General features: G+C 41.7%; 1 protein-coding gene across 4 annotated transcripts in view; it reads left to right on the top strand.

Moving 5' to 3' along the window:
* ABI3BP (ABI family member 3 binding protein) overlaps nt 1–24972 on the top strand; it is a 2192437-nt gene that overhangs the window by 1321341 nt on the left and 846124 nt on the right. Inside the window, exon 15 of one of the 4 annotated variants that reach the window (XM_078657771.1) lies at nt 17197–17271. The exons of the other annotated variants lie outside the window; for them this stretch is intronic. Within the exon in view, the coding sequence (XP_078513897.1) occupies nt 17197–17271 (75 nt within the window). The remainder of the gene's footprint in view (nt 1–17196; nt 17272–24972) is intronic. 4 annotated transcript variants of the gene reach the window in all.

Raw genomic sequence — 24972 nt, 5'->3', positions numbered from 1 at the left:
CAAACGTATTGCATTCATTCTGTAACAATTTTGTAAAGTGCTCAGTGTGGCTGATGCACAGAACTGCGGCAGTTGCACTTTTTACCTTTTGCATGGTAGAAAGGAAAAGCATGTACCCAGATAATCAATGACTTCAACCAACCCTAAAGGCACTTTATGTAAAAAGAAAGGAATCTGTGCAATAGCTCAGAAAATCAAAAAATCTTCATTTAGTTAATTTTTAGTTCTAACATCAAAGATAGTATCATTTACATCTAAAAGGTCAAATTTGGCAGTACCATTTACCATCGGACAATCTGCATTCTATTGCATCATAAAGTCATTTTTATAATTAAAAAAGGTTACCTAATATAGAGGCCAAACGACAATGCTGTTTGACTTAATTGGATGCAGGACACTATTTGATTATCTATCATTAACTCCATAATATACCGTTACTATTTTGTTTGCACACAGCAACAATATGGTCATGATTACTTTTATAGGGACCTAGTTTTAGTCCCCATCAACCTTGTGAAATGCCACCTTGAGATCACAAATGACAGAAAAAACATCCTTCCCTTGAGGAGAGTAGTTTAATGTGATAAAATATAAACACAGTGTTGGTAAATGACTCTCTGAAAGGTCACCCCAAATGTTTTGTCTTTCTCCTCTTTTTGCTGAATTCTTTTTGTTGGACTTCAGACTCTGAGCACTTTACCAATGCTATCCAGTGCTAAAGTGCGTGTTCTCTCTTCCCTAAACATGGTTACATCGGTGTTTATAGCATTGACATATTTCGTTTACTTGTAAGTCCCTTGTAAAGTGGTATACCATATACCCAGGGCCTGTAGCCTAAATGCTAGGAGTGAGCCTGCAGCACTGATTGTGCTTCCCACACACATGTAGCATTTCAAACCTGTCTCAGGCCTGCAATTGCAAGGACTGTGTTAGCAATTTACTGCCACTTCATCTTGCCATTTAAAACCACTTGCCAAGCCTTAAACTCCCCTTTCATTACACATAAGTCACCCCCAAGGTAGGCCCTAGGTAGCCCAAAGGGAAGGCTACTTCCTTTAGCAAAAGGTAGCACATGTACCATTTAGTTTTACTTATTCTAGCAGTGACAAACACATACACTCATTTTTCACTACTGTGAAGCCTACTCCTCTCATACGCTAGCATTGGGAGTTCCTTAATACACTTTCATGCTGTAATTCCTGATTAGAAAGGAGTTGCTGCATCATGTTATATATATTTGGAATAGTAATGAGACATCCTCTGGGGTGGTAAAGATGGATTTAACATTTTAGAAAGTGGACATTTATCTGTTCTTAACTTAACTCTGTCTGGCTGCAGTCTGTCTCCAATACACGTCTAGGGTGGGTGACAGCTACATTTTGTGTATTCCCTTTAGACAGCCACAAATGCAGGAAGGGTTGGTGTGACAAATAACTCATCTGGATTCATCTGCATTCTGATATCTCTTCCTGGGCAGGAAGAGAGAGGGGGATCTCATACTTATCTAAATAGACAGTGTCCTGTTTCCCACACAAAGGGCTGATTACACCCCACAGATGGCTAGCAGACAGGGCTGGTATGAAAGGGGACCTGTGCAATTCAAGGTCACCCCCACTTCAAAGGTACATTTGGGTATAAGTACTGGGTCTCTGACCCTACCAAGGCAGCACAATTTTCTTTGACTTTTGGGGACATCCTCTGACTATATAGGTTGCTTTCTCGGCTCCCATATATAAGTCAATACTGGCTCACCAATTGACCATTGTGGGCGGGTCTTCCCCTCCCCTGTGCTTGGCAACATCTCTTTTGGCAACTATGAGTCCCAGGTGGCACAACAGGAGGTTTTATCTGGGGATATCGATATCTGTAGGGATGCCCAGGAGAATATATTTGGGGTCCATAGGGATGTGTGTTAAGTACAGCACTTACTTCCTTCATTATTCGGGACCAATATCTCTGTATCCGCTGGCATTCCCATAGCCTATGCATATAGGTGCCTGGATCAGTTTTACACAGTAAACCGTTAGGCGTTTCTGCCCTACCCATTGCATGGAGTCGCACCATATTATAATACACCATGTGGAGGATTTTAAGTTGTATTAATCTTAACCCAAGCTTAATCGCAATCTCCCTTGGATGAATTAGTGCTGCCTCCCAATCTATGTCCTCTAACGGGCCCAGTGTTTCCTCCCAGTTACGCATGAGGGGTATCAGTCTGTCAGGGATGTTGTTTATTAGGGTTCTGTATGTCCAGGAGACTGCCTTAGAGGGTATCTCCTCCTGGAGCAGTCTACCTTCTAGCGGTGGGTGCATGTTCTGGGATATCTGTAATGCCAGGTTTTTATGTCCTCCAAGCATGCTGCAATTGTAAATATGTGTATTGTTGCATATCTGACAGTTGATATTTAGCCTGGAGGTCCGCAAATCTGATGAGGTCTCCCCTATTAATTATGTCACCTAGGGTCGCAATCCCAACCATGTCCTATTACTTGAAACCCTGTAGTTTCGTCAGTTCAGGTATTAGCCTGCCCTCCCACAGTGGTGTGACTTTCATCTGACGCTCCGCCCCCTTCCAGGCCTCAATCGTTTTCTGTGTGGCAGGCAGTTGACCTTGTGTTCCTGCCCCCTATAGAGATAGTGAAGGTAAGTATGTTTCGGGAATTGGAGTCTCTCTAGGGCATATGTGGGGTGATCTCGGGGGTATGGCTCCATTCATTAATTACCGTTAGGTGTGCGGCTCGATAGTAGGTCTGGATATCCGGCAGGGCGATGCCTCTGCTATATTTGCCGCGCTGCAGAGCTTGCAGTGCAACTCTAGAGTGGCCTCCATCCCTCAATCGCGTAAGTAGCTCATCATTAATTGCCTCAAAAATGGCCTCCGGTATCTTATGATATGTATTTTGAAATATATATAATAGTTTGGGGAGCATTATTATTTTATACATGGCCACTCTTCCTAGCAGCGTATGGGGAAGTCTTCTCCATCTTGCTACGTTTTCTCGGAATCCTGCCAGTACTCGCTTACAATGTTATGAGCAAGGCAGTCACCTTCACGTATGTAGATATATAGCCCCAAGTTTGTAAAGCCTTCTTCGGTAATATGTAGATTTCCGGGTATAACGCATGGGTCAATAGCACCTCCAACGGGGTATAGCCTCGACTTTCCCCAATTGATATTGTATCCTGCATGTCTGCCATACTCCTTATCTAGCTTTAATATCAGAATGTGGAGCAGGATATCGTCTGCATAGAGGGATATCTGCTCATCTGCGTGATGACCTCTGGTGTCTTGGATGCCTCTAATGTCTGGGTGGGCCCTGACCAGACAGGCCAGTGGCTCCAGAATCCGCGTGTAACGCAGGGGAGATAATGGGCAACCCTGTCTGGTTCCTCTTTGAATGGAGAAATCAGCCAATTTCACCCCATTTACCCTAACCGTAGCGCTGGGGCTGGTGTACAGTAATCCTACCCAAGCCACAAATTCACGTCCAAAGTCGAATGTTACCAGAACTTGTCTCATAAAAGGCCAGTGGACTGTGACGAAGGCCTTCTCTGCATCTCGTGAAATGAGTATCTGCAGAGCAGATCCGTCCTTCACCGTATCTATCTAATTGGCAAGTCGATGGAGGTTAAATCGTGTAGCTCGGCCTGGCATAAAGCCTGATTGGTCACAATGGACCAATGGTTCAGTCTTGTTTTATTCATAAAATTATCCTCTATTTTTTTTTTAACCCATGTGGATTATTTTTGTGGTGTTTTTATTGTGTTACTGTGTGTGTGTTGCACAAATACTTGACAAGTTGCCTCTTTTGATAAGCCTGACTGCTCTGTGCCAAGCGACCAGAGGTTGAACACAGAATATCTTTTAGTCTGTATCTAGCTTACCCTGACTAGGATTGTTGTCCCTACTTCGACAGGGTGTATACCTCTGTCAACTAGAGATCCAATTTCTAACACACAATTTCTGCTTGACTGTCCCCACAAAGGATTGAAATCCTGCTTAAAAGTCTCTAATGGCAATGAGGAAAGATTGGAACTTCATGGCCCGGGCCTTATCAAGCAATTTACCCACTGAATTAAATAGGGAAATCGACCTGTAAGTGTGCGATAAAAACTACCTTATTGCTCAAAAATGGCACAATTATAGTTAGTTGCAGGATGGAAGGTTCTCCTTGCCTTCAAAATTGTATCGAATACACACACAAACGCCCATACTACTGATTTTAGTATGGAACATGATTATTTACTAGGCATTTTATATAATATGAACTTTAGGGAATGTTTTTAATTGTTATGACATATCTGCTAATACAATAAAGTTAACTTCCTTTGACTTGACATGCAAACTTAGTGGCCAAAATTATAGGCAAGAAAGTGAATCGAAACCAGTCATTATGCTTTCTTTTCGTTTTTGTCCCCAAACCTGCTTTTTCCATTTTTTAAGTTACTTTAATGTAAAACTCTCTAATAGCTAATAAATATTCTGTTTTGCTTGAGCCCAGCTTTGATGGTTTGCTAATAATTTATTACAAACCTATCTAACATATTCTGTTTCTCATTAATTCCATTCTTCTATCAGAAATACATTCACGGACCTTGGAACCTTACAAAAACATAACATTTATCTCAGCTTAGCAGCACAATAAATAAACAATAGCATATATTCTTATCACTATATCTTGCATGCCAACATGTCCATGTGGACCATTTTGGATGTTGCCATACTGTGCCCATTGCTAAGAGCAATGGAATTCTGTATCTTTGAGAAATTAGTGTGTATCAAAACCTTTCCTTTTATTTTTCTTTGGATCATGCTCGTTTCTAGAGTCTGATACAAGATGATCCATCCAAAATACCTGCCTTAAGTTAATATTTTTTCTGGCATTAACTACACGTTTTCACCAAAGAACATTCACATTGATCAACATACTTCCTAACAGAAAATGTTCAAGTAACACAGGGATTACCAAAAATAAGAAAAATTGTCTTCACTGAGAATACAGACCCATAACTGGGTAAGAACTGTAAACGTTTCCTCAGACAAATATTTTTTCAGTTTTCCACAATATCACTATCTGCCACCACAAGTACTTCCATACCTTCATTCATCCTGAAATACTTCATGCCCCACTAATGCTTCTGAGATTCCAGTGCCCTACTAGCTATAGAGGCCTTCTAGCAGTAGTCGTACCTCTGGTTAGTAAATAATTCTACCACTTTTTGCCTATTCCTTTATTATAAGCAGTTTCAAGATAGGTGACACCAGCTTTATTCCTACAAATTCTTTCATTTTGAAGGTGGCATTTATATTGTATACTGTACAAGGGCAGGTATATTATTATTAACCTGTTATCGGAGAAAGGCAGCTGCTGTCAAATGGGCTGAATACTCAATAGAGAAGGACAGGCATCTGGTTTTATTTATCTCCTCTTTGAAAGAGTTGGTGGTGCATCCACATTCACACCATCTTCAAGTTTAAAGTGAAATTACTCAAACAATAGAGCTATCCCATTACAACTTATGGTACGGAGAGTGGCAGAAAATCACATTAGAAACGCCTAGGGCCTCATTTATGAAAAGTGACGCATCGCTGCGTGAAAACAGCGATGCGTCACTTTTCACTGCGCTCTCCCTGCGACATGATTGATGCGTCATATTTATAATATGACGCATCATGTCGCAAGGAGTTACAGATACGTCAGTATTTCTGACGTATCTGTAGGCGCAAAAGTGACGCATTGCTGGAGTGTGTCACAAAAGTGACGCAACTCCAGCAATGCTTCCTTTCACATGGGGAAAGCCCCATGTGAAAGGGCTTGCGTCAGTCTTACGCCTGCTGTGAGGCAGGCGCAAGATTTTGACGCAACAGCGTCCTAAAAGTGACGCAGTGAAATCTCATAGATTTCACTGCGTCACTATTACGAGGCTTTTTGCAGGTGAACGCCCCCTCTGCATACATTATACCTGACGCAGGTATAATGTAGCGCAGGGGTTTACAAAGTGACGCATCTGCTTAGATGCATCACTTTGTAAATAGTGCGCATCAGGAGGCATGTTTTACGCCGCCGATGCGTCACAAAAAGTGACGCATCGGAAGCCTCACGCAAGGCCTCATAAATGAGGCCCCTAATGTTTAACCTTTGTTGCACATAAAAACATCACTGCAAGTTTTCAACCTTCTACAACAACTCTCCCATTCTGAAGTGTAGAAGTTCCTTAATGGCAAAATACACACTAGGATCATACACTCTGAATCATTTTGGATTAAAGTGAAATGTCCAATATGGAAAATAAATGTAACATCACAAATTACATATGTACACTACGTTTATTGCAAGTAGTGGCGTCTGGCTATATTGTGTTAAGTCGACTGGGCTATTGTGTTTTGCCACTAGGTTAATAATGAAAGTAATTTTGTGATAATCAAGTAGAAAAGGACACTTGTATCTACAGAAACCATTGGTTCACTTTGACAACCCTCATAGACGCTAAAGATTTTGACGATGCGGTATATTTGTTTTTCCGCCCCTCATCTAGCGACATGGCATAGTCATTGGGTGGTCAAAGGTAAAGTATGCCTGCCTCACCCGAGGCACCTCTGGAGAGTGTAGAAGTGTCCAGAGATCAAAAGGAGAAGGTTCAATGGCCAACCTGCGAGGGAGTTTTGTAAAAAACAGTATAGTCACCATGAAAAAATTTATTAAAGAAGGTGAATACTGTAGGCTAAAATCAAATGGATATATTCGATAATCGTGTGACTAGATTATCATATATAAAGTTTTTTTAAAAGTCGACATGTTTCAGCTCCTAGTGGCTCAGGAGGGTCGGTAGAGCTTTCGTCAGGACATAAACAAAGAAGTTCTACTTACACCACTTGTGCAGTGTTCAAATGCTTAATGGCAATCATGGAAATGTTATCCTGTATTTTAGGAAACAAAAACAACAACATCATACTGTTCACATGTGAATCTGAGGCATACCGGACTGTTCAACTAACACAGTCTCTGTAACACTATACACATTTGAAAGTGCTATTTTAGGGTGCACAATGATAAGTGCAATCAAACTCTCAAAATGGTGAAGAAGATAAAAACGGTGAGGGAACACGGGCATAGGTCTCAGTGGAGGACAGTGGAAAGCAGGCTCTGGCTGTAAGAATATTATTAAAGCCCAAGAGCCCGTAATTGCTAGCGCGATAGGCGCTGTCAGGTTGTCAGAAAACGACGAAATTCCTAAAGACGTCATGTTTATTGTTAAAAGAAAGAATCTCACACTATAGTGTCTAGCGGTTTCAGGAATACGTGCAATTTAGCAATGGTGTCAATAAAAATTCTGAACAACAAGCCAAACAAAATTGCATTCCAAGCGCATTAGGATAGTTATCGAGTGCTTAGCGGTAAAGTACCTGAATGCCTGGGAAATATTTCCTCTTCAGGGTGCTAAGGGCCGCTGTGTTGTGGTCTCAGCTGTAAGTAATAGATACGGCTTTACAATTATATGGTACACCTCCAGAGCGACTGGTGTCCTCGGAGACTTCACACTTACCCACGTGTGTTGCTAAAGTTGTCTGTGCTGGCTCTGCCCCTGGAAGCGCCGGGCGCGGCCAGGACAACGCCTTATGACGCTATTCAATGGAAATAGACGTTGTCTACCAGTTGGAAAACAGACTAGCGTCCAGGCTGTTGGCAAGTTTAGAACCAACGTCCATCTCGATCTATATGTTAGCGGAATATCGATTGGGGACATTAATATTTTAATAATGCTCAACCTCATCAGGGTCGATGAGCAGGCATTTCACTAGCAAATTTTATTTAGATATTCGATTAATTGGTGCGAGTATACCTTGATCAGGTAGGGAATGCCATGGTGTTATAAAACTCAAATACTGAAATTATAAACAAAAATAAAAATAAAAATAATAATAAGGCCCAATCTTATTCAGAGATTAATTTAATCTATGTGCACTATGTGAATTGCCAATTGCTCAGGGGGATCAGACATTGGTAGTATCAATGTAGCAAATTCAGATAGGGAGGGTAAGGCGAAAGTGTGCCATGAGCTAGTCTGCCCAGATCGCTCAATAGAAATGATGCCAGGGAATATTATCGTTCATCCCTGACACATGGGTGTTAAGACGATTCACCCATCTTTGCTCCTTTTCGAAGAGAATTTGTTCAGCATTAGTGTCTCTGTCTTGAAGCATCTCAAGGACCGTCCATCTCAATTCATCACATGTATGGCCAGCTGCAACATAATGGGCACATAACTTAGTTGTGTTCTTCTTGAGTCTCACATTGCTTCTATGTTCTCCAATTCGGACTTTCACTTTCCTGCAGGTCATGCCTACATATTGTTTCTGGCAGGGACAGGTGATCAGGTATATCACGTGAGTTGAGTTGCAGTTCGTATGTTGACGTTGGGTCCATAGCAATTGGTCAGTTAGTTGTAATGTTTTTGTGTGCCTTGTGAATTTGCAAACTCCACACATCCCACAGGGATAATGTCCTGTGACTGGGGCCATGTTGAGATCTCTGACGTTCAACACCGGTCGTCTTGTGAGAGGGCGTGTGTGAACGAGTACATCTCTGATGTTTTTTGTTCTCCTGTTGGCAAATCTGGGCTTGGGCCAGTTGTAAGCACCAGAATTAATGATTGGCCAATGTTTCTTTATCAGTTCTTGGACCTCATACGTTGCTGGACAGAAAGTAGTGACGCAGGTCACTAGGTCTTTTACTGGTTCTTTTTCATAGATCTGCAGCAAACAGTCACGTGGTTGGTTGTTTGCCCTTTTCCTGCATTTAGAGATAACTCGAGTGGTGTAGTCTCTGGCTTGAAGTTTTTCACTCAAGATTCGTGCCTGATGTTTATAGTCACTTGTTTTGCTGCAATTGCGTTTATGTCGTAAAAACTGGCTATATGGGAGATTGTCCCTCAAAGGTTGAGGGTGATAGCTCAGGTACGACAGAAGGCTATTCTTGGCAGTGGGCTTTGTGTACGTCTTCGTTTCCAGTTTTTTATTTTCACAAAAAAGCTTCAAGTCCAGGAAATCAATGCTTTTATTGCTTGCAGTAAACGTGACATTTAACCAACGGTCTTGCCCATTTAGCCAATCAATGAACCTCTGTAGATCTTGTTTGATGTCCCAAATCAGTAAGACGTCATCGATGTAACGTTTCCAGTATAGTATACTGGAAACGAAAGGATTTTTGTTGTTCAGAACACAGTTCTTCTCAAACTGACTAACATACAATCCCGCCACCGAGGGGGCAAAGGCACTGCCCATAGAAGTCCCATGGCATTGTAGGAATAGTTGTTGGTTGTATTCAAAATAGTTCTCTTTTAGAGCCATGTGACAGCATTCCAAAATGAAATGTCGAGGGGTGTGGTAAGTCCATTCTTCTTGGAAAAGTAAGTCTTCAAGCATTTGCAGTGTTTCATCCTGAGGTAAACTTGTGTATAAGGATTCGACATCTAACCCCACTAGGAGCATAGTATCTGGGTCGAAATCCTTATTCGCAATTTGTATCAAAAGGTCACGAGTATCCTTTAAATATGTAGGTGTCCGTTGTACAACAGGTTTGAGGAACTGGTCCGCAAACTTAGACAGAGGTTCGAGGAGAGAACCAATGCCCGATACTATTGGGCGACCAGGTGGGGGGGATTGGTTTTTGTGGGTCTTTGGTAAGGAATAAAAGAAAGGGACTTTTGTTGATCTTGGTGTCAAATAGTCGGCTTCCTTCTTCGAAATCCACCCATTCACCTCTGCTTCGTGTGTCATGATCGCTATGGTGTTCGTGATTCTCTCAGTAGGGTCCGAATCAAGTCGTTTATAGAAGGTTTCGTTTGAAAGCAGGGCGAGGCATTGTTGATTATAACCTTCTTTAGTCAATATGACAACTCCCCCACCCTTATCCGCGGGTTTGATGACTATATTGTCATTTTCCTTCAGCTCAGTGAGCGCTAGGCGTTCCAGTCTGTTCAAATTTTGAAAGGCTTTTTTGTTATGATCAAGATTGTCAATGCCTCCAGTCGCTCTGGAGGTGTACCATATAATTGTAAAGCCGTATCTATTACTTACAGCTGAGACCACAACACAGCGGCCCTTAGCACCCTGAAGAGGAAATATTTCCCAGGCATTCAGGTACTTTACCGCTAAGCACTCGATAACTATCCTAATGCGCTTGGAATGCAATTTTGTTTGGCTTGTTGTTCAGAATTTTTATTGACACCATTGCTAAATTGCACGTATTCCTGAAACCGCTAGACACTATAGTGTGAGATTCTTTCTTTTAACAATAAACATGACGTCTTTAGGAATTTCGTCGTTTTCTGACAACCTGACAGCGCCTATCGCGCTAGCAATTACGGGCTCTTGGGCTTTAATAATATTCTTACAGCCAGAGCCTGCTTTCCACTGTCCTCCACTGAGACCTATGCCCGTGTTCCCTCACCGTTTTTATCTTCTTCACCATTTTGAGAGTTTGATTGCACTTATCATTGTGCACCCTAAAATAGCACTTTCCAATGTGTATAGTGTTACAGAGACTGTGTTAGTTGAACAGTCCGGTATGCCTCAGATTCACATGTGAACAGTATGATGTTGTTGTTTTTGTTTCCTAAAATACAGGATAACATTTCCATGATTGCCATTAAGCATTTGAATACTGCACTAAGTGGTGTAAGTAGAACTTCTTTGTTTATGTCCTGACGAAAGCTCTACCGACCCTCCTGGGCCACTAGGAGCTGTCGACTTTTAAAAAAACTTTATATATGATAATCTAGTCACACGATTATCGAATATATCCATTTGATTTTAGCCTACAGTATTCACCTTCTTTAATAAATTTTTTCATGGTGACTATACTGTTTTTTACAAAACTCCCTCGCAGGTTGGCCATTGAACCTTCTCCTTTTGATCTCTGGACACTTCTACACTCTCCAGAGGTGCCTCGGGTGAGGCAGGCAGACTTTACCTTTGACCACCCAATGACTATGCCATGTCGCTAGATGAGGGGCGGAAAAACAAATATACCGCATCGTCAAAATCTTTAGCGTCTATGAGGGTTGTCAAAGTGAACCAATGGTTTCTGTAGATACAAGTGTCCTTTTCTACTTGATTATCACAATATTGTCCGTGGGGAACTGAACGGGACAAGTATTCCTCATCCCTCTCTCTTGATGAACGTAATAATGAAAGTAAGTCTGCCGTTCATATTTTATATTTATAGTATAGCTTCAGGTTGCTAGATCCTTACCATCATGGACCTGATGTGCTATGACTTTTTGCCATCAATATAGTCTGCAATTTGAAGCATTTGAAAATTTGTAAGCTCTGAGACTGCAAATGGCAAGTCGCAATGTACAAAACGTAGTTTGCCTCTTGGAAATGTTGGGATTAAATATATACTGCAGCTGCGAAATGCAGTAATTTATTGCCAGTGTGAGAGCATTTCAGTATAGGAGACCCCCGTGAAGAGAAGAGAGTTGCCAGATGAAATCTTTGTAATTTAACAGGTAGACTTCATACAATGCAACTGTAAGCAAACATTTAATTGGAAGTAATTACTGCAAATGTTTGCGTGCAGTGCACAGACAGATATAACTTAATGCATACAGCCAGACCTGAGATACACAGATTTGATTTGCAAGAACGCACCTGCTGTTCTTTGTTGTTCTATCAAACATATTTCCTCACCTACTTTAGGGTCATAAAGTGCAAATATTTTCCAGGAGCAATCGTAAGCCATATGGCCAGCTAAACCGCCATTGGTGTATAGGACATCTAATTGTAGAGCTACGTGATCTTGTTTTATGAATCTTATGCATGAAACCTAATCTCCAAACTCAGTGATCTTATTCATGGATGTCAATAATACACATATTCAAAAGAAAATGAGACGCTATGACCCCATTGAGACTTATAATTATTAAGGCTACCTATTCACACCCTATAACTCTTGAGGGTCACCAAACCTACATGGAAGGTTTAAATTTTTTTCAAGAAACCCCTAATACATGTGCCATTTTCAAAGCGTGTCTAATGCCTTTATCCTCAAGGATGGTAAATATATCCATAACAGATCAAAAGTGAAATTTGTGCACTCCCTTTCCTCCTCGAGGGCCTCTTTCTTTCATGATATTGGCAAGCGCAATCATTTATCTCTTTGATCCATATTAAATCATAGTGCATATAGAGCCAGATGTATGCAGGTTACAAATAGTAGGAGTAAATTGAGCCCTGGCTTTTGGTGATCTACCCTTCATTTTACAATGCGACCTATGTACTAATATTCTGTTTAGATCTTTAACATCTGGATGTGCTTACTCTAGACTTGGTTGCGATTTACTCACACATTTCTAGTAGTATTACGTTTACTCAGCCTTTTGTTTAATAAAGTTTTCTTCAGTGACTTGACATTTCATACTCATGCATATTCATAATTAAGTCTCTTTTTTAAAAAATTTTTTATTATTGCAGGAAGAACATCTTCATCAAATTTAAATACACCAAAAAAAAATACAATTTCTCCTTTAACAGCTAAAGACATATATAGTTTCAAAAGTACTTTTTAGCAAAGCATAGTTACGACAACAGATTTAACACTGGTCTCTAAACATAATTACAGTTCAAAAAAAGTTCCCCACATTTTTTCTTTCTTTTTCAAGGCATTGGGTCCGCTAAGTCTTGCTAAGGAGAGTTCCATAACATTAATTTCATTTATCAAACTCCACCATTCCATTACGCTAGGAGGATCCAGGATCTAGCTATAACTAGCCTAGCACATGCATATACTATTGTTAATAGATCCCTATGCTGACTAAAGTTGTCTTAAATGTCGAGTAGTATCAGCTGTGGCGATATCGGCGGAGTATTAATTTGTTTCCTCAACAGAACATCAGTTATCCCGTTCCAAAATATAGATAACTTCGGACATAAGACCAACATATGCTCGATACCTGCTGCTTCCATATCACATTTCGGACACTTAGTACGATCATTAGTCTGATTGCCACGTGTCCAACTAGATATTCTTTGTGGAGTATAATATAGCTGAGTAACTGTTCGATATAGCTGGAGCCTTAAATTTGAGGATTGGACTACCCGGTTTATTTGGCATAATGAGGCTGAGTTCTGTTTAGGGTTAATGTTAACTTCTAGTCTAGATGACCATTTAGCCGCTAGATTCCCACTATCGTCCCGTTTGTGTGCATACAGATGACCATAGCTTAGGCTTATAAGTGATTTAACTTTGTCTGAGTAGAGACATGTTAAAGAGTCCGACTGTGATACTTCTACAATCCTCATCTTACGGAGTAGAAAATCCCTGATTTGGAAATATTTAAAATACATATCCTCATTTAATTCAAATATAAGCCTAAGTATGCCAAAATCTAGAAAACCATTCGGGCCATAAAGGTCTCCCAGAGTGATAATTCCATGCCTAGCCCATATCTTCCCTAAACCGTCTGAAAAAAATACCAGGTAGCCCAGGATTACCCCACAGTCTAAGCTCAGCGTTGTAATAAGAAATTTTTTCTAGAGTCATAATTTGGTCCCAGATTTTCTTGATATGTCTCGCGGTCTTAAATTTAACTCTTTTGAAGTAGTTAGGATCATGTACACGAAATAAGAATTGGTTGCAGTCAGGTCCCAGCATATAATGGTGGTAAAATAAAGAACTATAGTTTTTCAACAAGCTTCGTATACGTAGAAAAAAAGTAGCGAAATAATATAGTCTAAAATCAGGAAACATCAAGCCTCCGTTTTCGATAGGTAACTTCAATAATTTAATAGATCTACGCGCTTTTTTATAGCTCCACACAAAGTTGCTACAAATGCCTTCTATTTTCTTAAAAAAAAGTTTGTTAATTTGCAAGGGGATTGATCTAAATAAATACAATAGTTTGGGCAGAATCTTCATATTAATTAAATTAATACACCCCACTAGGCTGAGCGGAATCGTGTGCCATTTTTTTAAAAGTAACGTAATTTCCTTTAGCATGGAGTCATAATTCATAGTTATCACCTTGTCTATATTAGCTGCCAACTTGATTCCAAGATAAGTCGCGCTTTGGCATAGACCCAGAATTGGTTCCGATGGTTTATGGTTAGCAATAACTTGTGTCTTGCTTACGTTAAGTTTGTAGCCGGACACATCTCCAAAATTTCCAGCCTCCTGTATTATTGCCGGAATTGCTGTAACCAAGTCAGTGGTGTATATCGCTATATCATCTGCAAAAGCAGTTATCTTCAGACTTTTACCCCCGTGTTGTGCAGTTGTAATACTATCCTGAGCAGTCAATGCATTTAAGAAAGGCTCCAAAGATATCACGAAAAGTAGAGGGGACAGAGGGCAACCTTGCCTTGTTCCCCTCTCTATCAAATACGTAGATGACTCCATTCCCCCATGCAGAGCGAGCGTACCCAATCAAAATAGGGGCCCTCGATACCAATTTTCTTCAAAACCTCCCACAAATACTCCCACCCCACTCGGTCAAATGCCTTTTCCGCATCTAACATTACCATCCCGAGTGGGGTGAGAGTAGTTGAGGCAACATCAAAGGCTGTAATTGCCATATTTACATGGGCTGTGGTATCTCTCCCAGTCACAAAACCATGTTGCTGGGAGTTAGCTAAAACTGGCATTATGGGGGCTAAACGTTTGGCCAGAATTTTGGCAACATTTTTTACATCGGAGTTAATCAAAGAAATCGGCCGATAAGAGCCGCATTCTTCCGGAGGCTAATTTTCTTCAAAAAGAAAGTTATTTTTGCAATTTTCCAAGACATAGGAGCCATTCTAGTCTCAGTTATAGAGTCCATCACTGTTTCCAGAAGAGAAAATAGTTCTTGTGCGCATACTTTATATAACTCTATAGGCAAGCTATCCTCACCTGCCGCTTTCCCAGAGGGTAGGGCGAGGGTTGCCTCATTTATTTCAGACATTGTTATTTTGGAGTTAAGCTGCTGCACAGCTTGAGTATCTATAGGTGTAGGCATATACTCATCAAGACACTGAAGTATTTTGACTGTAGTGGGGACATTGTTGGGTGTGTATAATTTGCGATAGTATTTAGTAAATTGGTCAAGAATCTGATCTGTTTGTTCATAGTTGCATAGATCTAAGCCTTTAATTTGTTTAATCCTAGTTCTGGCTTTCTTATCAGTGACTTTGTATGCAAGTACTTTGCCAATTCTGTCCCCTCCCTCATACTGAGCCAATTTATATTTATGGATTTTAGCACTGTACCCTTCTCTTAATGACTTTTTAATGGAAGATTGTAGTTTTAACAGCTCCATTCTTAATAGTTCAATATTGGATGTTTTTTGAATGGCAGTTTCTGCTAGCTGTTGCTCTACCCACAAAATATTAGAAATAGTTAGCGTAGTTTCTCTACGATTTTCAGCGTTTTTCCTAAAAATATACTGTTGGGCAAAGCCCCTAATGGTGCATTTACAAGCATCCCAAACTGTATTTATCGGAGCAGTGTTGCTATTTAATTCTATATATTCTTTAATATGTTACTTTAAAAGTGAAATAAATTGTGAGTCGCTGAACAAATACCTTGGAAATGTAAAAAGTCTTGCAGCCGGACTTTGCTCAGTAATTTTAAGTTCCATTAATATCGGGTTGTGATCCGAGGTGACCCTCGGACATAGTTCTATAGTGCAATTTTCTATTATAGGATCAGAAGCCCACACCATATCAATTCTAGAACAAGATCGATGAGGCGCAGAATAGTAAGTGAAATCAGCTAATTTTGGGTGTTTTGAGCGCCATATATCTTTTAAATTGTGAATTCTACCCAACTCCGTAATAGCGGCACTAACCTTACGCATCCTCTTAGCACCGCCTAAACCAGTAGTGTCTATTTTATTATCCATAGCGCATAATTAAGTTTCATGTAGGTCTACAATAAAACATGACTTCTCCCGGAAAAGACTTTACTGACCAGCCATTGAAATGAGCAATTTTGCTTGTAATAATAAACAGCCACTCCCAGAGAAATGTTTTGTGACTAGGGCCTTAAATGTCCATCAATAGAAGAAAGTGTAAAACAAATTCAATTTTGCCAGCTCTCAGTCACTATCGGGCAGAGAATGTGCCTTTCATTAATTTATGTTTGCAGTTGCTTTATGAGCTATTGTATTCCTGAGGCAATTTCAGATCACTACCTTATTTTGCCAACAGCAACATTTCAAATAGCCTAATAAACCCTCCCAACTCTCAAAATGCAGACAACAATTACATAAGGTCATCCCTTTTCACACAGGCAGATGGTAAAAAAAGAGCACAGCAGTCAGTCTTGTTTTCCTATCCACCTTTGGACCATCAGGCAGAATTGTTTCCAGCAGACAGAGAGAGTTGATGCGGTGTCCCTATCAGGTGCATTGATGGAAATTTACTTAGACATACCCACAAGCAAGCAACGTTGGGTACTCTCTGCATGCACCATCTAAGATTAGACCAGGGAATTTCTGTTCTAATTCTGCATTATGTATGGCCTGGTACTGCCAGCACGTAATGCCAGTCCAGCATTGGTATCCGTGATAACAGAGGATTATTATTATTATATTATTGGTCTGATTAGCAAGTGGCACTCTTAAGCGAATTAGGTCCCATGCACCTGCTGACTAGCTGATAGGTTGAGGCTACTTCCAAAGGGAAATTTAATAAACCCGGAGATCCTGCCCATTAAAGAATTAATTTCCTCAAGTGGGTTGTAGAGTCCAATCAGCTGTAGCATCTCCTACTGCTGATTTAAGGCCGTGCATTATCTTTTCAGTTCTTTGTCAGGTATACAACACAAGACTCATCTTAACCAATTCTTAAACTGCATTATTTACAATGGATCTCTCCCATCAGAGTCCTAGTTTTGAAAGAAGAAAATCTCTGTTTATCTTCTCATTGGAGCATGGCTTGATTATATATTTTACCTAGTAAGCAGTTCATTAAATTGGATGTAAATTACCAGAGTAGTGAGGAAAATACGTGTGAGCATTGATGCTGAAAATATGTAATTGCTTTGAACTGTTATCTATATGAAATCAACTTCCTAGTGATATTAAGAAAATTTGAATGACCCCCGCCATGATTTAATTCCACTATTTTCCTTCACATAGTATATTAGTAGTTTTGAAGCTTTTAACACATTAAAAGCATATTTCTGCTCATTTGCTGTTTTACTCCAACAGAAACTCATTCAGAGATCACAGAATCCAGCAAGCCCATCACAAATACACCAGTCAAACAACCAGATCCAACAGAGGGTAACAAGATAATATTTATTTGAGTATAGAAATAATTTATCAACGTCCGATAAACAAAAGAGTTTCATCTTGAACATATCACTGCTGTATCAATGCAGATGTCCTTGCATGATACTATTGAATGCTGCCATAATGCGTACGTTGTTAAAAACAAGGAAACTCTTGCTTCTTAGGAACGCAATACCCAGATTTACTTAGGGAGGCATGGGCACTCACATAGCGCTGCATTATCTTGTGCTGCACTTTCAGGCTTTTATAACTGTAAGTAAATAAACACATTGCTATATGTTGCTTTGCACCATGACAGAGCCCGTGCGACAACACGTCAGTAAATGCCCCACTTGTTCCTGCTTCAAAACCTCTTCTTCACTCCCCATCAAATTACCCTCTGCATTGAAGAGTCTAAAATGGTCGATCATCCAAGCTGCCTGCCTTTCTTCATAGTTTTGTTTGCGACTCCTCCCTATGTTTTGTTTAAAGTTATTTTCATTATAGAAAAATATGTTTCCAACAGAAAAACAGCGCATTACTCAAGAAATGCCTATAAGGAAAACAATTACCTCAACACAGCAGCCAGTCTCAAAATTGGGTAAAAAATCTTAGATTTTATTTACAGCAACAAAATATTGTTTTCATAAAAATTAAAAAACATCTGTCACCATCGGTATTTCTATAACTTCATTCACCTTCATACATCCATGTTACGAGCCAAGAACTGATCACTCTACTGCGTAACATTCCCACACATAGCTATAATAACACCTAACATTATTTGTTAATTTGATTTTGGCATGGAGCTTCTAGACTGGCATCACTAACATTCTTCATATAAATACTTTTTTATTCTTTCTTCCAGTTACAATAACAACCTCATGCGCCATTTTAGATCTTGATCATTATAACACATTTAAAATTCATCATCATCACACTATCACTGCTTTAATTTCTTTCACGGCTGTTGTATGTCACTCAAAGCGGTACAAAAGGGGGTTGTGATGGACGGAGCATCTGAACCAATCAAACACTCACACCCAGTCAAAAGATCTGGGTTTGATCCATCACCGTTCTTTAGCCCACTCTGCCACCCCAGTTCAGACATGGCTATATGCAAATCAGTCTGACCCTGTGCCTCATGGGAACAGTCCAGCCCGAACTGCGAAGCCATGCCTTCCCTGGACCGGAAACAAGCTTCCGAGGACCGGTTTCTGGCATTACAGCCGTCTTCAGCCCGGCTTGCTTGAATCCAGTGGCAAAGTGAGCAAGAGACTCATGGATGGATTTAGGCCCATATCTCTGTACTGGGGTGAATGTATGACATTGTTCTGCATTCTGTCCATCAACTGTTGTTTTTGCGTATGTCACTCAAAGGACAGGTATGTTATGACTGTTTTTTGTAAATAGAAACGCTTCAAACATCCCAAGAAATTCTCGAAACTGAAACTTTTATTTCCACTGAGAAGCCTTCTACAACTCCAGGTAATGAGGATTCCATCAGCAAGTTATTACATTAACATATACAACTTTAATTCTATTACTCTGCTATTATAACTCCTTAGGAAGCCCCATCTGTGCAGAACATATAATGGGTACTTCATGATAAGTGTCATTTCTTTTGAATCTGCAAGCAATGAGCCTGCAAACCATAGCAATGTAAAAAAAAGCTTACATTTAATAGAAACCATAAAATCACATAGAGTGCCCATTCGTCAATTCATGTCGGTGCCCTGCAAATATCAGCGAGATAAAATCAAGAAAGTCTCCATCTGTGCTAGAAATCTTAAAGAGAATGTCCAACAAATGTTGTATACAGTGGCTTCTAATAATAATAGTGAAAAACATGTGTGACGGTGACTGTGCAGCTTTGGGGGTCTTACGGACAGCTTTGTTAGGGAAGTGCAATAGGCAATGGCTTGTGGCCAGAGAGTGCTGGTGGAAGCACCTCCTAATTTGCCCTATAGAAAGAGTGCTTTACCTGTGTAGAGACTGGCCCAAATCTAATTAGTTAAAATTTAGGGCTCGGGGACTCCCGGCCTGATCATAAAAGGCAGGGTGTAATTGGGTGAGGTCTACTGACTCATCTCCACTGGACCTGACCAAATGCTTTGGTTGGATATTATACAGCGTTTTAGCTGGGGGTCTGGTAGACTACCCATTCTTTCTGCTGTCTATGGGGCTCATGTTATGTTATGTTAACTCCATTGTTTAAGCGCACTGCTGCCCCAGCTAAGGGGCGTCCCGGCGCTGCGCCTGGAAAGGAACACAACACGAACAGATCAAAAGAAGGAATGAACAAAGAATAGAGGAAAGTTAACAACTGTTTGGGAAGATATAAGTTTTTACAGCTTTCCTGAATGTCAGAAGGTCATCAAGGGCACGAACATGGGCAGGAAGAGAGTTCCAAAGCTTAGGGGCAAGCACTCTAAAAGAGCGACCGCCGGACCTACTTCTCAAAAAGCGAGGGACTACAGCTAAATTTTGTCCACAGGATCTCAACTGACGGGAAGGAATATAAGGAAGAATGAGATGCTCTAGTATCTGAGGAGAAGCAAGTTTAAGTATCTTAAAAGAAAGACATAAAGTCTTAAATTCTATCCTCTGGAGCACAGGCAGCCAGTGGAGCTTGACAATAGTGCTTCTAGCAGAACAGAATCTGGGGAGACCAACTAAAGCCCTAGCTGCAGCGTTCTGAACGCGCTGCAATCTCATAATTTCGGCCTGATTGGCTCCGAGCAGCAGCGAGCTCGCATAGTCGAGCCTGGACAGTATAACTGCCTGAATGATCAATTGTCGAGTAGAAGCGTCAAAAAATTTCAGCGCCGGCCTAAGCCCACGCAGGATACCAAAACAGGTCGCAGCTACTTTTTTGGTGTGACAGGAAAAACTAAGCGTAGAGTCCAGCCAAACGCCCCGATTTTTCACCTCAGCAACCGGAGTCGGGGTAGGGCCAAGGTCAGCTGGCCACCACTTATCACCCCAAAGGTTACTCTGTTTGCCCACAATCAATACCTCGTTTTTTTTCGCATTGAGCTGCAGGCAATAAGCCGTCATCCATCCAGCCACCCCACTGAGACCCTCACGAAAGTTGGAGGCCTCAGGATCAGAGTCTCCACTAAGTGCAACCGCAAGCTGCGTGTCATCAGCGTAGGACACCATTGTAAGGTCCCAACGCTTGGCGACAGCAGCCAGCGGCTGCACGTAAAGATTAAAAAGCATGGGGCTCAATGCTGATCCCTGCGGGACTCCCTGTTCGATGGTGTGAGGTTTAGACTCGAAGGGAGGTGTGGAGACCCGAAAGGTACGATCAGAGAGAAACGATCGAAACCATTCCAGCGCCAAACCCTTGACACCCGCCTCTCCCAGCCGCTGCAGAAGTATTGCATGGGAAACAGTGTCAAAGGCGGCACTGAGATCTAAAAGTACCAGAGCCGCCGTTTGACCTGCATCCAGCACAGCGCGCAAATGTTCAACCATGGAGAGAAGAGCTGTCTCAGTGCTGTGTCCAGCACGGAAGCCATTCTGCGAAGGGTCTAGAATATTAGCAGATTTATTATGATTGGACAGAATGCCGTTTACATGGGCTTCTGTCACCTTCGCAGCCCACGGGAGAAGGGAGATAGGGCGGTAATTCTCGAGTTTTAAAGGGTCCAGTGACGGTTTTTTCAGGATGGGAGTAACGTGAGCTTGTTTCCATCTCGAGGGGACTTTACCCGAAGAGAGGGATAGATTTATAAGATGACGAATAGGGGGCAAGCAGAAGGCAGCTGAATCTTTAAATTGGGCAGGTCTAAGTGGATCCACAGGAGATCCAGATTTCACTTTAACTGCCAATTTCTCAAACTCCTCCTCCGAAAGAGCTGGAAGTGTCGATAGAATCAAATTGTTACAAGAAGTGGAAACCAGATCCTCACTTGCCAGCGAAGTACTAGGGAAGGAGCGGTAGATATTAGTCACTTTTTCCACAAAGAAAGCTGTGAGAGCCTCACAGTGAGATAGAGAACAAACCTCAGGCACTGAGGCTCTGTTAGCAGTGAGATCTTTCAAAACTTTGAAGATCAGCTTTGTGGGGTTAAGGCTAATATTATATTCATGTGAGTAATAAGCTGCACGAGCCCTGCAAACAGCTCGGTGATAGAAGTTAACTTTCGCAAGATAGAGAGTTTACAATCCCACCTCATAAGTCTTACGCCAAGCTCTCTCTGCTTGTCTGCAAGTAGCTTTCAAAAGCCGTAGGGAGTCATTATACCAAGGACTGGATCCTGACCGGCGGCTCTTACTCCATACCGCAGGAATCAAGACGTCAAGGGCTTTAGTGATCCAATCACAAAAGAGGGTATATCCGGACTCGACATCGTCAAATGGGGCCAAGGGAGAGGACTCCAGGAAATGGTGAAAATCCGCAAGTTTAAGTTTTTTCCAAGGACGTCTAAAAATTGTTCTGTCAGATGTTTTATATAGAAGTTCCTTAGTAGTGACCTGAAAGTCGATCAGATGATGATCACTCCAAGCTATAGGTCTAGGCAGGCTGACCTTGACCGCACTCAAGTTAGTAAACAATGGGTCCAGGGTATGACCACCTCATGTGTGGGGTGGAGGATCAGCTGCGATAGCTGAAGAGCCTCTAGATCTGCAAGACTGCCACTTATCACAGGAGTATCCAAAGCATCAAAATGGAGATTTAGATCCCCAATGATGCTAAAATTAGCTGAGGCAGACGCCAGGGAGCTAGCAAAATCAGGAAGCGCTTTCCTAAATAGTACATCACTACCTGGCGGTCGATATAGCACCAGCCCAGACAGAGTGAAATGGTGGTTAATAGTAGCAGCAAAAAAAGCACATTCGCAGCCAGCTATATCTATAGGTTTCCATACACAAGGATAGCAAGACTTTATAGCCATGGCAATACCTCCTCCTCTGGAGTTGCGATTAAGCGTAAAAATAGCATAATCCGAGGGAAGTGCTAAGTTGATTATGGCCGTAGCCTCGTCCTGCAGCCAAGTTTCAGTCATACAAAATATATCAGGGGATTCCTGAGATAGCAGGTCATAAATATCCTGATAGTGTTTAGGCAAGGACCTGACATTAAGATGCCAGATTTTTAAATGTGAGGATGACCTAGTATGTAGAGCGGGAGTAGCCGACAGAGAATCCACTAAACAATAAGATGTCGTGAGAGCAGATATAGAAGTAGGGATGGGGAGACACAACTTACCGCAAGGACAAGCATAAGGACCACAAAGAGGATATAAAGGGGCAAGCTTACAAGGAGAGGTCATATGCCGCAATCTAAGGAGATCCTCCCTAGAATACTGGAGAGCCATCTAAAAGAAGAAACAGAGAAGACACAGAGTCCCGCCAAGCCAGACGCCTCCTAGCGCTATCGAGCGCAGACGGGCAGGACTCTGGCACGACTCAGGCACAGGGAAGGCGCAACCGCTGCGCGTCACCGCTGCGCGCTGAGTAGAGCGCCTTAAGTAGGCGGATCGCGAGTTGCAGGAGCGCTAGAACGCTCAGAAATGGCGCCCAGAAATGTCCCCTTCGCTCCCAATATGGTGAGCGTGGCAGCAGATCCCCGGGACCGGACCAGCTCGAATAGCGGTGATATCACACAATTACAATGCAAGTAAATGGGCAGGAGGGAGCACACATTAAAAGCAGGGGAAATACAAAAAAGAAAAACTCAAATAAAGATGATTGAAAACACTTCCTTAGACAATTTCATACATCTGGTGGAGAGATGTTCGTCATCACCACTCAAACATGCAGTAATACCCTGAATGCATTGGGTGATAGTCAAGCGACAGAATATCGGCTTTAGCCAATAGCACCTTAAGTTTTTTAATAATGCTGGACAAAGGCAGATTACATGCATCAGTGACTCCTGCTTAAAGTTACACATTCGACAGATATAATTGGCAGTGCCATTTAAGTGTCCAAATTTGTATGCGTTTAATAGAATTAGCCCACATTGCATCCTCAAGAGTGTCTTTTTAAGGGCTGTGTTCATAAAGTTGGACAAATATTGGGCTTTCCCCTGGTCCTAATAAAAAGTCATGCTTAGATCTGCGCGGGGTTTTTGTGCTCGTTCTTGCTGATGTTCTTCCCACAATATTAAGTTTGCATATTTGACTAGAACCTTGGATATTAAATTGCAACGGGAGTGGCAGAAAATTAGAGAAAAATACAAGGCACAGAATTAGGCAGAAGGTGCATAAGGAAAATGAGGCAAGGATGGGGGGTCACAACAGGAGCGACACAGGAGATCAGGAGGTAGCTGGAGGTGGTGTCAGAAGGTTCCAAGAGACATGGTACAAGTAAGAAATCAGGATTTATGGTAAACTAAGCAGGATACTAAAATAACTGAACAATAACTTATTGGAGAGTGGAGTAAGAGGAGAGAGCAAAATACTAAACTGACAAGTGTATAGGACAGAAGTGTGAGCACAGAAGCAGATTGGATAGCAGAGTCCGTGGCCTTTATAAATGACAGCGGAGATAGCAAAGAGGTGAATGTGTGACAATGTTCATGTGTTTATTTCCCAGGAAAAAAAGCAGTAGTGTACTGAGGATCCTCAGTGCAGATGGTGTTTTGGAGGGGGAGAATGCTTGAATGAGGTGTCAAAATTAATCTGATGTCCATAACAAGTATAATGTTGAACCTTAGCCCATTTTTGTATGACTAAAATGCACAATAATCTTCATGTAGTGTACTGATTATTTAATGTATTTCTCTTCCAACTTCTTTGTAAGTTCTCTAGTGTGCAGATATTTTTACAGTGGGGTCATGGGTCTCTTCCCTTCATGAATTCATTCTGAGGGACTTTTATAATTACAAGGAATCTCTTTAACAAAATGACTTCCCTTTTTCTTTTTGGGATAATCTCCATTTATTTCCAGAGATAAGCACAGCTTGATGCTGTGAGTTATGTCATGGACATTATTACGCTATCAAATACAATTTAAATTCCAGTGATTTACTGAGCAATAGCTGTTTAGTTCAGCCCTGAGTAACTTTTAGAAGTGAGAGATATATGTTGATAAATGACATACCCATCTCCTATGTAGACAGAAGCTGCTTAAAGTGCTGTTGAATTGGGGGTGTGGCCAACCTAATGGCCGTTAGGACACGTTTCCTGAACCATCCTGCTTCAAGGGTTCCCATTTCGTGCCCCCCCCCCAGCATGCCCTATCTTTCCTGCATCCTGCTGTTGCCTGGGGGGAGGGGCACCTACACTGATCCCATTGTGCTGTTGCCCCTGGTACAGCCTTGCGGCGTGTTATACGGGCCATGTCACCTGAGGCCTAGGCTGGCCTGGTGTCAACATAGGCCCCTGCCCATTAGGGCTTTCATCATGGCTTGGCCCCTCTCGGGCTACTTATCCTGCGGTTCATTGGCCTATTGCGTCATCCCTCCCGGTCGGCGAGGTAGACCCAGATTGAGGCCCTACACAGTGCCCGGTGCTGGCCAGACAGGTGGACCTTTAGAGGATCTGGGAGGTCCAGTCCCAGATTTCGCCTGTAGGCCCTGGATTGTCCCCGTACCATTTTGGTGGACACACCCCTTCACTTTGTGGTTGCTGGAGATTGGGCGCTGGAGTTTGAGTATTTGAAGGGCAGTTGTGGATCATCTATGCTGCCACTGCTGGCAGGCGTCGGGCACACAGAAGACCCTGGAGGTAATCAGAAGCATGAAGGAGGCTCATC

This window comes from Lissotriton helveticus, chromosome 8 (genome assembly GCF_964261635.1).
Source record: "Lissotriton helveticus chromosome 8, aLisHel1.1, whole genome shotgun sequence".
Lineage (NCBI taxonomy): Eukaryota > Metazoa > Chordata > Amphibia > Caudata > Salamandridae > Lissotriton > Lissotriton helveticus.
The sequence above is the reverse complement of the archived record's forward strand: the minus strand, read 5'-3'. Positions and strand labels throughout refer to the sequence as shown.